This window comes from Rhinolophus sinicus, chromosome 3, assembly GCF_057876585.1.
Source record: "Rhinolophus sinicus isolate RSI-liver-muscle chromosome 3, RSI-T2T, whole genome shotgun sequence".
Lineage (NCBI taxonomy): Eukaryota > Metazoa > Chordata > Mammalia > Chiroptera > Rhinolophidae > Rhinolophus > Rhinolophus sinicus.
In genome coordinates, this window is record NC_142503.1 from 88,453,164 (window position 1) to 88,470,275 (window position 17,112).

The 17,112-nt window shown below is 41.8% G+C and overlaps 1 protein-coding gene across 3 annotated transcripts in view; it reads left to right on the plus strand.

The window, feature by feature from the left end:
- The first annotated feature begins 4,014 nt into the window (after positions 1-4,014).
- SLC12A2 (solute carrier family 12 member 2) overlaps positions 4,015-17,112 on the plus strand; it is an 83,636-nt gene continuing 70,538 nt past the window's right edge. The window contains exon 1 of one of the 3 annotated variants that reach the window (XM_019732390.3): positions 4,015-4,958. In XM_019732390.3, the coding sequence (XP_019587949.2) occupies positions 4,230-4,958 (729 nt within the window). In that variant the 5' untranslated portion in view covers positions 4,015-4,229. The remainder of the gene's footprint in view (positions 4,959-17,112) is intronic. The other 2 variants (XM_019732391.3, XM_019732392.3) reach the window with 2 other exon arrangements.

Sequence of the window (17,112 nt, forward strand, 5' to 3'; positions counted from 1 at the left end):
GTACAGTGTCAGATGGTTGTTGGACTTATGATGATCACCTCTTTAGCATAGGGAAATAATCAATAATATGGTAATAACTCTGTAGTGCTAGGTGGGTACCATTGAATAACTATGATGTACAACTGAAACTAATATAATATTGTATGTTAGCTATATTTTAATAAAAATCTTTAAAAAATTTTTTTCTTGTTCCCCATCTCCTCCGTAGTCTCTATAATCCAAACACTTCTATCTTGATTAGTGGACGAATCACCCTGGATTCAAATCTTGGTTTTGGCTGAGTGACCTCGGGTAAGTTACTCAACATGTTTTTCTTAACCAAGTGTTACATCTGTAAAATGAGAGAAATACTATGATTTTTTTCAGAGTTGTTGTAAGAACAAAATAAGATTTATTGATGTAGAGTTTAGCACAATAACCAGGACATAAATTCCCTATAAATGTTAGCTACTATTATTACTATCATCTTATGCCTAGATTACTGTAATTGTATCCTGTCTTGCCATGCTTACTGTTGCTCCTCTCCAATCTTCTCCCTACAGAATAACTACAGAGACTTTTAATGTAAATCTGATCATGTGCTTTTCTTCCTAGAAACCCATTAATAATTTTATAGCCTTTTAGAATAGACAGACTCATCTTATCACTCTTGCCCCTAAATTACTATGCTTTAACCAAATTGGCTTCAGGCTCCTTAGCAGTTCACGTTCATTCCACAATATTTCCCTGTTTTGAAACCCCTCTGCAAATTATATTTTGATCCTAATTATCCTTCAGACTTCAGCTGAAAAGTCACTTCCTTCCTAAGGCTGGTCCCTCTATTTTGCATTCTCATTCTACCATGTTCCTTTGTCCCAGAACTTCTCACTTTGCACACAATTATATGAATGACTACTTTCATTAGGGTGGTAATTGTGTTTTTTGCAATTATTTTTAACCTTTTAAACCACAATTACTTTGCACCAACCTAATTTTATTACTATACATTTGTTTCCTCCAACAGACATCTTAGACTGAGCTCCTGATATTCCTCCCATCCAAGGCTGCTCCATTCACCATCTACTCATCTAAAAAAATAATACCATCCTTCTTCCACTTGCTCAGGCCCAAACTCTTGGATTCTCTCTCATACTCCATTATCCATTAGCAACTTCTATTGCCTCCTCAGAATTGAACGATTTTCCCACCATTTCCACTGCTACCCATCTTGGTCAAAGCCTTATCATCACTTTCCGAATTTTTGTGTTACCTCTTAACACATTTCTTTGCTTCTTTCTTTGTCTCTACCACTTACCCCTTGTATATTTACAACAAGGCAGTTAGACTAACCATGTAAACATACATCAAATCATGTCATTCAATAATTTGCCATCTGCTGGGGACTGAATGGTGTCCCTCACTCCCCAATCCGTATGTTGTAGCCCTAACCTATATGACTGTATTAGAGAGAGTACCTTTAAAGTGGTTAAGATTAAATGAGGTCATAAGGGTGGAGGCCTGATCTGATAGAACTGGTGTTCTTAAAAAGAGACACTAGAGTTCTCTCTTCACCATGTGAAGACGCAACGAGAAGGTGGCGGTCTACAAGCCAGAAAGAGAACCCCTCACCAGAATCTAACCTTGCTGGCACCCTGAGCTGACTTTCTAGCATCTGGAACTGTAGGAAAATTTCTATTGTTTAAGTCACCAAGTCTATGATATTTTGTTATGGCAGCCCAAGTTGACTAATACTCCATCCCACTCAGAGTAAAAGTCAAAGACCTTCCAACAGCCTAAGAAGTCCTACACATTTTGGTCTGTCATGCCCCCAACATGTGAACTCTCCAACCTGTGAACTCTCCCACCTAATCACCTTTGATTCTCCCTATCCCTTAAGCAGCTTCAATCACACTGGCCCACATGCAATTCCATGCACATGTCAGACATGGTCTCATCTTTGGACTTCTGTTTTTCCTTTGCTTGGAACATTCCTTTCCCAAATATTTGCATCACTCACTTCCTCACTCAAATGTCACCTTCTCAGTGGAAACTTTTACCATCTCAATAGCACACACATATCCTTTTCCCCTTTCCTCAGCATTCCAAGCATGCTGTGTATTTCTATGTATTTCTACGTCCCTCTAGCATGCTATATATCTCTCTATCTTGTTTATTGCCTTTCTTTCTCACCCCAGATTATGAGCTCCACGAGAGAAGGGATTGTGTGTTTTGCTCACTGCTAGATCCCCAGGACACAGAGCACTTCACAGTACGTGCTTACCATTTATTCAGTTCAATGAATGTTGAATTCCAACAGCCACCTAATTAGTTTTGCACACAGGTCAGCTACAAAGGCTGCAATCCCCTAGTAGGAACAGCACAGCTTAAAGGACCACTTGATTTTTCTGGCCTTTTCTGGTTTTCTGCTAATATTACTAAAGCTCAAGAGCGGATTTGAAAACTGGCTACATGATGCAAGAGTGGTTCCTTCCTGTCTCCATCTTTACAATAGAGATAATAAACTGTGATGAAAAGTTATGCAGGTCAAATAAGATCATGGTTATGACAATTTTTAAAAAACTACCTGGTTGCAGCTTTCTTTACAGTATTGTATTTCAAAACAGTTCAGCAAACTCTGCAGCTGTTTGATCATACTTCTAGGGTTCGGCAAAGGATGGTGTTTATCCTCAAAAATAAAATTTAAAAATACATAAATAAAAATCAAGTGATTGAAGAAGCCATTCATTGTTACCTGTTTTTACATAGGGTTATGGGTAGAATTTAGGTTAAAAATGGATTCTGCTGCAACTTTAAGTTGCAAAAATAATTATTTTCCCGTACATTTTACAAAAGAGAAAATCGACCGCCGAGGAGTACCTCTGTTTGAATTAAAACAGGAATAATTCTTCACAACTTTAACCATGCTGAAACTTCCCCGTTACTGCTTTTATTATATCCATCTCTAAGCTTCCTATCATTTTTGGAGATGCCTCGTTACAAAAAGGTATCCCAACTAACCTTTCTCACCTTCAGACATCACAGCTTTTAAAATAAAGGTGTCATCGGAAATTTGCACACACCAAACTGCGTTAGGACTGGAACTGGTTTTTGGTTATGCAAATCTAACACTGCCAGGCGTGTGAGTTCACCGCCTCAAAGGCGGCACAGAGGAAATCCTGTTTTCCCCTAGGCTCAGGCCTGAATTGAATGCGGGGAGTCGCGGCGGGAAGGAGCTCCGCCGAGCAGGCCTCGCCGAGGGGCGCACCTCGCCCGCAACTCCGGAAGCACCTGCGCGCGGGACAGGAAAGCGCCCGGCAGCACCCGGAGGAGCCTGGGGCAGCAGGCGGCTCCAGTACCGCCGCGGGTACCGCGCGCCTGAGGGGAAGCGGCCCTGTAGCCCTGCAGCATCTCGCGAGATCTCGCCGGCTCACCCCCAAGTACTGCGAGCTCAGAACTTAAAAAAAAGCCAGCGGGGAGAGTCCCTAGAGCCGCCGCTGTGGTGGCAGCTACCGCTGGAGCATCAGCAGTCGGCGTGCCCCCAAGCAGGGCCCGCGCGCCCCTTCGCCGGCCGTGCCGGGAGCCGTCCGCAGCCTGGGCTGCCGCGGCCGGGGCTGTCGGCTCGTAGAGGCACAGCCCCAGGGGCGGGGAGACGGCCGGGGGGCCTGCTCCTCATCACCGCAGAGCGGGGCGGGGGAAGGAGGTGGGGGAAGATGGGAGGAGGGCGACGGAAGGGGAGGTAGCGGCGCGGATATCTTCCCGGCGACGGCGGTCAGGCGGCCGCGCCCGCTACCCGCTCGCTCTGCTCGTGCTGCCGGAGGCCCGGCGCGGACTGGCTGGACGCGGTCTTAACGCTGGCCGCTCTCGCGTGGGGCAGCGCAGGACCCCGGGAGGGCAGGGGCGCCCAGGGACCGTACGCCGAGTGCCACTGCAGGACCACGGGTGGGCGGGCTGAGGGGCGGAGGAGCTTCGGGCCCCGCCTCCCGCGTGCTGCAGCGGGAGCCTCCACCGCCGCGGCCCCGGCGAGGCTTTAAACAGCGGGGCCCGCCCCGCGGCCGCTGCACTCGCGCGCTGACTCGGCTCCTGACGGCGTTGGTGCCGGCCCGGTCGGGCTAGCGGCGGAGAGCGGGCGACGGCGAGAGCGACTCCCTCATCTGACGTTGCGGCCGCGGCCACCGCCGGCCAGGGGCGCGGAAGGCGTGCTGCCCGCGACGTCCGCCAGGCTCTCCGGGTCCTCCGGGGGTCGGGCAGCGATGGAGCCGAGGCCTACGGCGCCCTCCTCCGGCGCCCGGAGGCTGGCCGGGGTCGGGGAGACGCCGCCAGCCGCTCCGCTGGCTGCCTCTGGGGTGGACCTGCCCGGCGCGGCTGTGCCCTCGATGCCGGAGGATGCTGCGGCCGCTAGCCTGGGCGGCGGCGGGGTTCGCGGTGAGGGCTCAGCGGCGGCCGGGGACGGGCTGGGCAGACCCTTGGGGCCCACGCCGAGCCAGAGCCGCTTCCAGGTGGACCTGGTTTCCGAGAACGCGGGGCGGGCTGCTGCGGCGGCGGCAGCGGCCGGTGCTGCGGCGGGGAGCAAGGAGACCCCCACGGGCGGGAAAGTTAGCGGCGAAAGCGGGCCGGCCAAAGGTAGCGAGGAAGCCAAGGGCCGCTTCCGTGTGAACTTCGTGGACCCGGCTGCTTCCTCGGCGGACGAGAGCCTGTCGGATGCGGCAGGGGTCGGAGGCGAGGGGCCCAACGTGAGCTTCCAGAACGGCGGGGACACAGTGCTGAGCGAGGGTAGCAGCCTGCACTCGGGCGGCGGCGGCAGTGGGCACCACCAGCAGTACTACTATGACACCCACACCAACACCTACTACCTGCGCACCTTTGGGCACAACACCATGGACGCCGTGCCCAGGATCGACTACTACCGGCATACAGCCGCGCAGCTGGGCGAGAAGTTGCTCCGGCCAAGCCTAGCGGAACTCCACGATGAGCTGGAAAAGGTGAGCTCTCCCTGCAGCCCTGTTGCCAGTCCTCCCTCCTTCCCCAACCTCTGGTCCGCGCTGACCGCGGCATGTGGCCGCCGGCTCTCCACGGGTGAGGCGGCGGGAAAGGACGTGCACGACTCGCTGGCATCTTTGGATTCAGCTGTCAAGGGTGGAATTGCAGAGGAATGTAACTTAATCTCTTAAAAGTTTGCAGCGCGGGTTAGGCTAGTTACGTGATACAGGAGAGGCTGCGTTTAACAACCTTCCCCATCCAGTTATGTATCTCCTTGTACGCTTTTGTTTCTCACCCACGCTTAACAATTACCATCCCTTTGTATGACAGTTATGCTTGTGGGACCCGGGAAGGGAATGTGCAGGAGGTTTAGGTGAGGACGTCTCTCGGGAGAGAGTGGAGAGCACCTACCATCTGTGTCCTTTTCAAAGATTGTGTTGTATAGCTTATGTACACCCATTAGGGGTCCCAAGAGTGGGAACTTCAGTGTTTCAAGGAAAAATCTTAACAGGATGTGTTTGTGGTCTATGAATTATTAAAGCTCAATTCCTGCAGTCTTGAATATGCAAAGATCATAAATCTTGGGACATGCTGTTCCTTATAATGGCATAAATCCATTTTTTAATGTAAACCTTTTGGGAGAGGACTATATCAAAATACATAGGCGGGAATGGGGGGAAGCGGGACACAGAGGGGAGAGAGAGAGAGAGAGAGAGAGAGAGGAGAGAGGAGAGAGGAGAGAGAGAGAGAGATAGAGAATAGAGAATTGGTTTTTTTTCTGTGGAGGAAGTCCAGAAAGATTTTCTAGGGTCTTGCATAAGTAGTTATACTCTGCAAACAGAAAGCCATCCCTATAAATTCTATTGATTTTTGTAATTCTATTTTTTATGGCCACATACGACTTTTATTTCTTTAGGGTACAAAATCATTATTTCGAGATAACATTGATGCTTTTGAGGTTCAGTTAATATTTAACTTTTTTATGAGTTGGGATTACTTCAAATCTGCTTTTACAAGTGTGTAATGACTACATTGATGGAATTTTGTGAATGCAGAGAGTCGGTACCGTACAGGTTGAAATGATCATAATGTGGAAAAGTTTAAATACAGAAAGTATGTAATTTGTTTTGGATATGATTATTTGAACTCATAGTCATTTCGTACAAGACTGTACTTGTCCCAGTGTTTGATAATGTAACATTCATACAGTTTGAAATAATTACAGAGGTCCCAACCCTCACAGCTTATTGATTGTTTAAAAACCTGACATCATTTAGCTTTGGATAATGCTACTCCTGTTATTCCATTGTGGTATTTTGTCATATCAGAAGAAGAACAATTTTTAAAACACTTCTTTTATTCATACTCCTGTAGTTCCTCCCAGATCTATTTTTTGTTTCTTTTCAAAACTCAGTCTTTATAAAATAGGTTCGTAGCTGGTAATTTTCCCTTTTTAAGAGAACTTTTATACTGAAAATATTATACAGATACATTTCAGATTTATTTTACCAAAGCCGTGTAGTTTTAGCAGTAAAGCACTCTATATTTACCCGTAAGTTTTAGAAAGGCTTTTTAAATTGAAGGATATTATATTCCTTGAACTTGTATGCTTCCTAGGAAAGTTTTTATTTTAAATTATCTAGTAAGAAAGCACTAGAAATTCTCTAAAACTTCAGGGTTGTTTTTGTTTGTTTTGGCATTTTTGGTCAGTTTACAGTGTCTAAAAAAAGAAGACCTGTATTGCTAGCTGTATAGTACTTGAACTCAAGCAGACTGTCAGCCTCAGCTTTCTCAGCTTTCAGGGTTATTTTGAAAATTGGGAGGAAAAAATGCACATAAAGACGCATGTTCAGTGCCTGGAAAATAATGGCTAGGGTAGTCATTTCAGTCTTCTATTGATTGACCCTTCAGAAAGTATGTGGTTAAACTCTAGGATTTTAATTAGATTCTCAATTCCTACATTATCAGATAATGTATATAAAATGTTCAGAGTTTCATTTATGCAACAGGTAATATAATGAATTCTTTGTAGTTTTTTATCTACCACTCGGGTCCTTTATGTCCCACCCCCGACCTCCCCCCCCAAAAAAAAAAAAGATTTATTAGGTTAACTCAGCATAGAGCCTCCTATTGATGATACTTTTGTTTAGAATTTAGCAAATGGACTAAAGAAATGTTTCATGTTAAGGAGTACAAATCTGGCTATAGAGATACACCGTTGTTGAAGGAGGGCAGGAGAGGGGTGATAGCATAGGTTGGCTAGATCCCCAAAAGTTGTTCCTCACCCTGTCTAGATTGACTTCTATCTCCCTAAAACCGTTTGTAATACTTGTAGCCCCCAGTGAACCACATATTTTATAACATTTAATTCTAACACTTCATTGATTGTCATGTAGTAGTATAGATTGGTCACTAAGTGCTTGTGTATCTTCCATGGATCAAACTCTGTGCTAGGAACTATGGAAGAGCAAAAGCAAAAGACAAGCACTCCAGATTGTCAGGGGAAAGGACCACATTGTCTTTCTTCTACTTGAATTCCTTTCATTGCATAGCACTGTTACTTTGAAGTATTTTGCCTAAAAATCCAACAGAAAGGGAATAGTTAAATGTGCATGGTGCATCTTGCTGTATTATGCAGCCATTCTAGGGCCAGCACTGATGAATTCTCCGTTTATCAAACATTTATTGGTGAGAGGAATTTCTTAGGTGTTGGACACATGGCTGTAGCACTGTGGGGTGATGCAGTGATTAGAAAATCAGTTACGAACTCTGTTTAATCATACATTAACCAAATAGTTGAACAAATAACATAGTTAACAAACTTTTCTCCCCAATGCTATGCAAGGAAAGTACATATAGGATTCTAGTCAGGCTATAATAGGACCTAATTTTAATAGGAATTGGGGAGGCCTTTTTCAAGAAGTGTGACATTGAAGCTGAACCCTGAAGGATAAGTTGATGATAGGGCAGGACAACGTTCCAGGTCAAAAGAACATACGCGAAGGTAGTGAGGCGAGACATTGGTATGTCCAATGCTCTATAAGGAGGCTAGTGTAAGATTTTACAATAAATGCAGTCAGAAGGGATTGAAGGATTTTGTGTGAGGCGGCAACATGATCTGGTTTGTTTTAACATTGCTGGGTGCTGGGTGGAGAATGGATTGGCCAGGGCAAGAATGGAAGCAGTGAGACCCAAGCTATTACTGTGGTCTGGGTTGCAGATAATAAGGGTTGGTGGCAGAATGAATTGGATGTAGGTGGACTGGATGTGGGAGTGAAAGAGAAGCTGATTCCCAGGTTTTGGATTTGAGTAACTGAGTAGATGGTGTTATACATTTGGGGGGTGGGAGGAGAAAGAAATCTGTTTGGGTAGCCGGTAAGATGTCTTAGGGAGCGGGGCATTAAACATCTATATGTAAATGTATGTATGTGTGTATACACATACATATACGTATATATGTAAAAAATATATATATAGTGTATTTGTATATATGTGTGTATATAGTGTCTAAGGTTGTGGATGAAATTACTTAAGGAGAGTGGGTAGATGAGAGAACGGAAATAGGGTCTGGGAATGTCTGAAGGTCTGTTAGAGATTGAGAGACACTAGCAAAGGATATGAAGGAGCTGCTAGGCTGGTGAGAAATAGTCAAGCTGTGTCAGGGAGGCTGAAAAAAGTTTCAAAGAAGGCAGGAACTCTTTAGAGCTGATGCCAGAAATTGATTTTCTTAAAAAAAAAAAAAAAGTATTTCAAAAAATAAAACGAAATGGTGATTCCTGCTCCTACAAGAAGAAAAAAAGTGGAGGGAGGGTAAACAAAGAAATAAGAATTTGATGTACAACTTCAGCATGAAGATGGAAAGCATGATTATCAAATTTGGAAAAGTATGTGGTGGACAATCTCTAATAGCTCCTACTGAATATAAAGCACTATTACAGTAGTTTTAGAAGGTAGCATTACCTTTGTACAGTTTTCCTTAGGCCAAGGCTTAGGAGCCTTTTACTGGTAGTGTATCAAGTCTTTGTATAAGACCTCTGTTTTAGCCTTTTTCATTAATAAAATCAGACAGGTAAAGTGTCCTTTATGTCTCGATGAGCTTGTTGGTTTTTTCATTTAATTCCTAAGAAATAGGTTTTACATATATTTTACTCATGATAAAATGGGCTCACAGAAAGTGAAGAAATTGCTTAATATCACTCTCATGGAAAGTGGTACAGATGTAATTAACACCCAGCTTTTTCTGACTCTAATGCTAAGCCATAGGACCTCCTCTTTTTAATTATCTCTTTTCCTTTCTATCCCCCAGACCTGCTCTGAAATGGCAGGGATGTTGAGGGGGACACACTGGGGATTACCACCGTCACCTCTCTACCATGACCTCCTGAGAGTGGAATGATTACATAACAGAGAAGTGAGGAATTCTTGTGATGATGTATGACATGACTGCCTCTTTCCCTAGGATCTGAACTCGTGTCTCGTTCATCTTCATACAGAGAATAGGTACTCAATAAACATTTATTCACCGACTGTATTAGGGTGGGCAATTCCGCCTACTTGACAAGGACTTTCATTTAAAACGTTCAACAAGTATGTTACCTTTTCTAACTCCTGTAGCTGCTTCTGAGTGGGCTGTGTTGATTCTTGGACAAGAAATTCCACACACTACTAATCACTTCAGTGCATAGCTTGAGTCCTTAGAGGTCGTCCTGGAGGAACACGAATGAGTCACATCCCTGGGGTTAGGGAGTAGAGTAGTTCCAGGATTGAGTGAAGGTGGGACCCTGATAAGAAATATTTGCACGTGGCAAAGTCAAACTTGGACTATTTCACAATTTTGTCAGGGGCTCCACCCTGATATGGTGGAGCCAGCAGAGCTGAAGTCTGATGTATGTGTGCTGCTGTGTGCATTTCCTAGGTCGACACAAACTGCCAGCGAGATGGCAAGATCAACTGTGCGATTTCCAATGTGGCCCCCAGTCTACACTGCTGTGTAATCGATGTCTTCTCTGTGTATTGCTGTTCATACTCATATTCCCAGTCCTGTGGCACTAGAATCTAAAGGACCAAACAGTGTTTCTCGGTGCTGGTGGGTTGAGTGTGTTTGTTTTCATTAATTTTCAATTACGTTTCATATATATGTTTAGAAAGTCTGTAGTACTATGATCAAATTGGTTCCATGCTGAAGTGAAAAGAAGATGACTTTGGTGACTCAGCACATCCTTGCTGAGCACCAGCCACACTGTTCTCCGTGGCGGGGACAGGCAGTGAGCACAACAGAATTATGGCGCGTTCATTCCAGTGGCAGGAGACAAACAAATAGGTCCGGTGTAATTGCTGTGAAGAAAACTGAAGATGGGTAGTGATGCCTGGGGGGTTCTTTTTTGGAGTGGTTAGAGAAAGCCTCTCTGCTAGGTGAGCAGATGCTAGAAAGGAGTAAGAGCTCGTCCCATGCAGATACCTGGGGCGAAGAACATTCTAGGCAGCGGAACTGCAAACACCAAGACCCTGAGATGAGAGTGTGCTTGGCGTGACTGAGAAACAAGGCGGCCAGCAAGACTGGAGGGCCAAGTGGGAGGAGAGAGCAGTTGGGAGTGAGGAATGAATAGTGTAGAACTCGCACCTCATGACAAAGACAGGACTGGACTGTAAGTGAGGTCAGGAGCCATGGAGGCTTTTGAGCACAGACTTGATATGATCTGATTTACGTTTTTAAAATATCACTGATTCTGTGTGCAGAATACACTGTAAGGAGATAATGGTGGAAGCTGGGAGACCAGTTAGAAGCCTCTTACAGTGTTTCGGTGAAGATGATGATGACTTATTTACTAAGGTGGTAGTGTGTGATACAAAGAAAGGTGTTCTTCAAGTGCTGGGTGTGTTTGAAAGGTAGAATTACTGAGATTTGCTGATGGCTTGGATGAAGGGGATGGAAAGATTAATGCCAGGTTCCCCCAGCCCCCTTAGGGTGGGTGGAGTCCATAGATAGGGAAATTGGGAAGAGCAAGTTTGGGAGGTGGACTCAGGAGGTGAGTTTCATTCTACAAATTAGTTCTACAGTGGGAGCTACTGGTTAGTGAAATAAAAGAACTTAAGAAAATGGATTGTAAATTGTAGCATAAAAATGTGCTCGTATGCTACAAATTTTAGGTAAAGCCATGAAAACTCGTTTTTCAAATAGAGTACAAAGGGGTGGGGAACTAGTGGGTTGATTCCACAGAGTGAAAGGGTGGGGGGATGGACAACAAGGAAAACTACTTAAAATACTGAAGTTAAAACCAGATCAGTGGCTTTCTATTTAAAATACAGAAGCTGTCGTCTGCTAGTGGCTTTATTATTCTTCCATTTTTCACTAGAACCTGTACCAGTTCTGTCTTAAAGCTGTTATGAAAAATGTGGAGTTGATAAAGAACTTGGGGATTTCTAATTAGAAGAAAGGGAAAATCTGAAAAGCAAAAATAACTTAGTGGAATGTTGTCTCTCTGCAGAAGCTAATTATGGCTGGTGTGTTTGTAATACCCTTGGGCTCAAATTTCTCTTGCTTTAAATGTGCTGTTGCTGAACATTCACAAATTAGATGCTCATTTAGGTTGAGAACTCTAAAAACCTCTGGCATGGATCTTTGTTGCTTTGGTGTGAGTTAGTTCCTTCATCAATGTAGCTTCTAAATAGTTTAGTATGCAAGTCATTTTGGAGCTGTTTTGCAGATGGGGGGCTTGGTAGGCTAGGCTTGATTACTTGAGTGGAAGAAGACTCAAAGGACCTGGGACCCACCATCTCTGTAGTATGACTTCTACTACATCATTTCACCTGAATAGTTCTTGTTGAAGTCCCCAGTCACCTTAGACCTTATCACCAATTCAGGACACTCCCCCTCCCCCCCCCCCCCCAAGCAGCATTCAGCCTTTCACCAGCACTTGATGTTCTTTTGAAGTCTTGTCACTGCCTTGGCTTGCATAATAGCACTCTGTCTTTCCATTTTTCTTTTCCCACTCCGGCTCTTTCAGCCCAGTGTCTTTTGCGTTTTCTTTATCTCTAAACTGGCCACCCTCAAGGCTTGATTCTGGCTTTTGGTCTTCCTCTGTCTTCTTTCCCTACACTATATTATCTGTAGGCTAATGACTGAAAATTGTGTCTCCCACCTGTACCCCTTTACTGAGTGGGCATCCAGTGCCTGCTGGAAATTTTTGCTTTATGTCTCAAAGGCACCGCAGACTCACAAACTTGATTGCCTCACTCCCTCTCCAAAAACAAGACAGCCCAGGCCTTCTTCCAGTGTGTCCTATGTCTCTGTGAATGGTACCACTATTTATCGCATTGCACAAGTGAGAAACCTATGAGTCATCCTTGACGCTTTCTTTTATTCCTCCCATCCAATTCATCACTGAGTTCTATCACCTTTATTTCCTAAATATCTTTATCTTCACTATTATCATCCTAGACCCAACTGCAGCATGTGCCTCTACAGTAACCTGACTAGATTCTCCAAATTCACTATGCCTGCTTCTCCCCCCACCCCCCATCACTATTATGCCCAGAATGATCTTTTCAAAACAGAATGGGTTATGTCATTCCTTGGCTTAAAACTAGCCCTGCATTGTCTAGCTCTAGCGTACCTCTTCTCCAGTGTTGAAACTATTCAATGGCACAATACTTCCTTTGCTATAGGGTCCTTGTACTTCGTACTGTCTGAACTCTTCCTCTCTTCTCTCCCATACACAGTTAACTTTTCAGTTTAAAGATTTTACTTCAATCCGTATTTCCTCAGAGAGAAAGCCGTATTGTCCTCTAGTCTAGGACAAACCCTTTTTCCCCTTAAAGCCCTTATTTCAGTTAGTGATCGTATACTTATTAACATGGTTATTTGAGTCAACTTGAACTTCAAGCTGTATGAGAAGCACACTGTGTCTGTGTCTGCTTATCATCCCTGTCCCTAGCACCTTGTATGCAGGCTTGACCCTCAATCAATACATGTTGAATAATAGAACTAGTTCTTTATAAATTATGAATATTATGTTTAATTATATAAATATTATGTTATACTACACTATTTATAAATTAATGTAGTATAAAAGAATCTTAAACTCTTTTACGTACCTTATATTTGTTAGCTAGAATTTCTAAAGGACATTTGACAGGCAAATTGCCCCAATTTGCACATTTGAAGTTGAAGGTGCAAAAGAGCTAAGGAACTTGTGCAAAAGAGCTAAGTAAGGAACTTGTGCAAAAGAGCTAAGGAACTTGTGCAAAATCATAGGACCTGTAACTGGCAGAACAAGGATTGAAACTTGTGGCAAACATTCTGACTCCCAGTTGGTGTTACTTCCAATACCCTACAGTTTAATACTGTATAAGTTCTTGTTATTTTGGTGAGTTTTTTCTCTTTTTAAAATATCTGTGACAGTTGTTTATTATTCCATTAAAGATAAAGTAGAAAAGATTTGGACTCCTCAGTTTCAATGTGTGGATACATCTTTTCCTAGTAGAAGAGTCTTCAAAAAGAAATTAAATATAAGAAAGTTTCTTATAAATGGAGTCTTAACTAAGTTTTTTCCCCCATTTCCTCTGCCTTTCCCTATCACTATCTCCCATAAATTTGACCTAAATTTTTTAATGTTCTAGGGATGTGCTTTTCAATGTTGTAACCATTAGTCACAGGTGGCTGTTAAACTCAGTTTAAATTAAAATTAAAAATTATGTTCTTCAATTAATTACTCAAGCCACGTTTTAAGTGCTCATACTCACATGGGGCTAATGGCTACTGTATTGGACAGTGGAGATATAGACCATCTCCATCATCACAGAGAGATCTGTTACACAGGCCTGTCAAAGGAGCGATGTTTAAGGGAACTTTTCTCCTTTCCTCATTCCTCGTTTCTTTTTTTTTTTCCTTCCACATTAAATAGTCACCACTAGTTTAAAATAAAATTTTCTTCTAATTTTGCAGGGGATTCTTCCTCAAATAAAGGTTTCTAAAACATATTAGGCCCTCAATGAATTGTTTGTTGAATCAGTGGAATATTTTTTATTCCAAGAATTGAGATCTGGGTCTTTAATTGGAAAGGCTGTATAGAATTTCTTAACGTTATATAAAGTGTTAGAGTTTCCAAAGCACTCTAAAGCTACATACTCTATTTTTGGTCTTCAAATCTATCTTTAAAAGAGATGGGTTTTCAAAAGGTCTTGGAGTAACAGTCTCATTTTGCAAGGCTGTGGTTTGCCTAAAGCCACAAAGCTAATACTTGGTAAAGCTTTTGAAATTAGGTCTCTGTCCCCCATCCTTTTTTTCTGAACCAGTGATTCCTAAATTTCTAAATCACCTAGAGAAACATTACAGACTCTTCTCTGCCAAGGAATGTACATATAGTTTTCTACATATACAAAAACTTTCTGGTGATTTCCCAGAAAGCCAGGTTTGAGAACCATTTCCCAGACCATACTAAGAGTCCTACACTTTGGTTGTCCCAGTGACAATATGCATAGTTATTTTCTTTGATATGCTAGCTCTCAACTTTGAAATACCCTTTTATAGACAAATGCTAACTATGAAAATAATCTGTTTTCATAGCTTTATGATAAATTACTCTCTGTACTGGCTTAACTGTAAATTTATAGAAATAATAGATTTGGGTTATAGGCTTGGAGAAATTATGATGCTATCTCACTTATTTCTATCCCAATTATTTGGCATATTTGCTGATCAAAAAAAAAAGAAAAATGATCCAGTAATTCAGCAAGGCAACAACAACGACAACAAAAAAGGCCTCACACAAAAGGGATTCACCACACCTGCACTTGGGGACTGTATAGTTACACTTTATACATAGTTACAACAAATATGGCTGTCTGGTTTCCAGAACCAGGGCAGGTTAAAAAGAAGGAACACTGCAAAGGTGGATCCAGAGATAGCCAGCATGTTACAGAGACAAGATAAGAAAATCATGAAAAGCAGAAACAAAGTTCTCAGAAAATAGACTAGAATAGCCTTTTTAAGTAGATGCAAAGATATAGGACCTGAGTTTTGGTTATCGCAGCATCTCCATCTAGCATAATGCTGGCGCAAAATAAACGACAGTAGTTTAAATATTAATACAAGAAAGAGTCAACGAACTACATACACATTTTTGGAAAATTTCAGTCTCAAGTCATCCTAGAGTATTACATTTTCAGAGACTGAGGACTAAATCCTTTTCAAAACCCACACTTTAAAAATTGACTCCAAGGTTTTCACTTTCATTGTGTGTTGTTTATTTAAAATTTTTATTATTTCATTATGTAGAGAAAATAATATAGAAGGGTTGGAAAATAGAGAAAGTAAGTTACAGACTTTAAATTCTTAACATTTTTGCACTTTTATATATATTTTTAAACTACAATTTTATATTCTACTTTTCTCACCTAGTATTAAATAATCAATAGTAAAAAAATAGTTTCCTATTTCACCACTTAGTAGTTGTCTATTTAAGTGAATGTTTGTATGATACTCATACATGTACCATACGATACATGTATACCATAACTTGCATTTTCTCTTTGTAGACTATTTAGTCCATTTACATTTATTGTGATTTGGTTGTAATTAGGCCCGGTATTTTGCTGTTTTTCTTTTTTTTTTTTAAAATCTGGTTTATGATCCTCTAACTTTTTTATTGTTCCATTTTAATTCTTCTATTGAGTTTCTAAAAGTTTTGTATCTCTGCATTATTGTTTTAGTGGTTGCTCTACTTAGGGAGAATTTTGAATGTCTCAGCTAAAATACTGAACCTTAAAACAAAGTACTTTCCTTAGTGCTCTGGTTTTCATATAAATTATAAAACCAACAATACAGTTGTATTTTTGCTTTCAACAGTCACGGCTTTAAAAAAGAAAAATACATAATAGTGTTTTATACTCATATTTATTTTTATTGTTTTTCATTTCTTCTTATAGATCTGCGTTGCCATTTGATACCGATTTGGTTCCATGAGTACTTCTTGTAACGGAGGTCAACTGGCAACAAAATTCTTTTAGTTTTTAATTAGTTGAAGGTGTCTTTATTTCACTTCACTTTGGATGTAAACTTCTTGGTTGACAGGGTTTTCTTCTTTCAGCCCTTTGAATATGCACTTCCAGTGCCTTTTGGCCACCACCGTTTCTGATAGGACAGCCATTAATCATATCATTGCTCTTCTATATATATGTTGTTTTTCTCTGGTTGTTTTTAAGATATTATCTTTGGTTTTCAGCTGTTTTCATAGGGGTGTCTCTCTTCGTGTATCCTTTTTGGGTTTGTTAAGTTTCTTGTATCTATAAGTTAATTCTTTTCACTGCTTCCTCCGCCATTTCCATTCTGCTGTTGAATCCATCTAGTGAATTTTTTATTTCAATTATTGTGATTTTCAGGTCTAAACTTCTAATTTTTAAAATAGAGTTTCCATTTGTCAGTTGAGATTCCCTCTGTTATTCGCTGGTACCATATTTACCTTTAATTTTTGAACGTGTTTATTATACCTATTCTGAAATCTTTGCCTACTTGGAGTTAATTTCTAATGATTGGTTTGTTTGTTTTTATTACGAGTTCAATTTTCCTGTTTAGTAATATTTTGGGGTGAAAACTTGAAGTATAGATAATACATTGTAGTAACTTTGGGTTGTTGTTTATATTCTTCTAAGGATTATTGTTTTTTGTTCTAACATGTACTTAACTTGCCTAGGTTAAAACTTCAAACTGGTTCCTTTCCTGGCAATGTACTAGCTGATATCTGCTCTGTTTTATGGTTTCCAGCTGCTTTGTTTAGCCTGGCTCCTGGTGGAAGCTGGGTGGTTTCCCCTACACCTGTGTAATTTAGTTGTCAGCTGAGATTTGGGGCTTACCCTTACTATCATTACATTTTTTTCCTAGAGATTCCAATTTCCAATTCTTTTGCTGGCTTTTGGGCTCTCTTCTGTGATATTTCAAGTTATTAAGGCTTCAGTTTCAGCCTTCCAAGTTACACATCTCTGGGGAATGCTCTCAGTTAAAAAAGGCAGCAAACCCAGGGATCTCACCCACAGCAGCTCTATCTACCAAGAGTATTTCCTTTCTGGTCTTTGCTTTTCTCCCATTTGCCCTAGGTAGGTAGGTATGTATATTATTTTAAAAATAAAACAATTTTAAATATAGATCACATATTTATATTA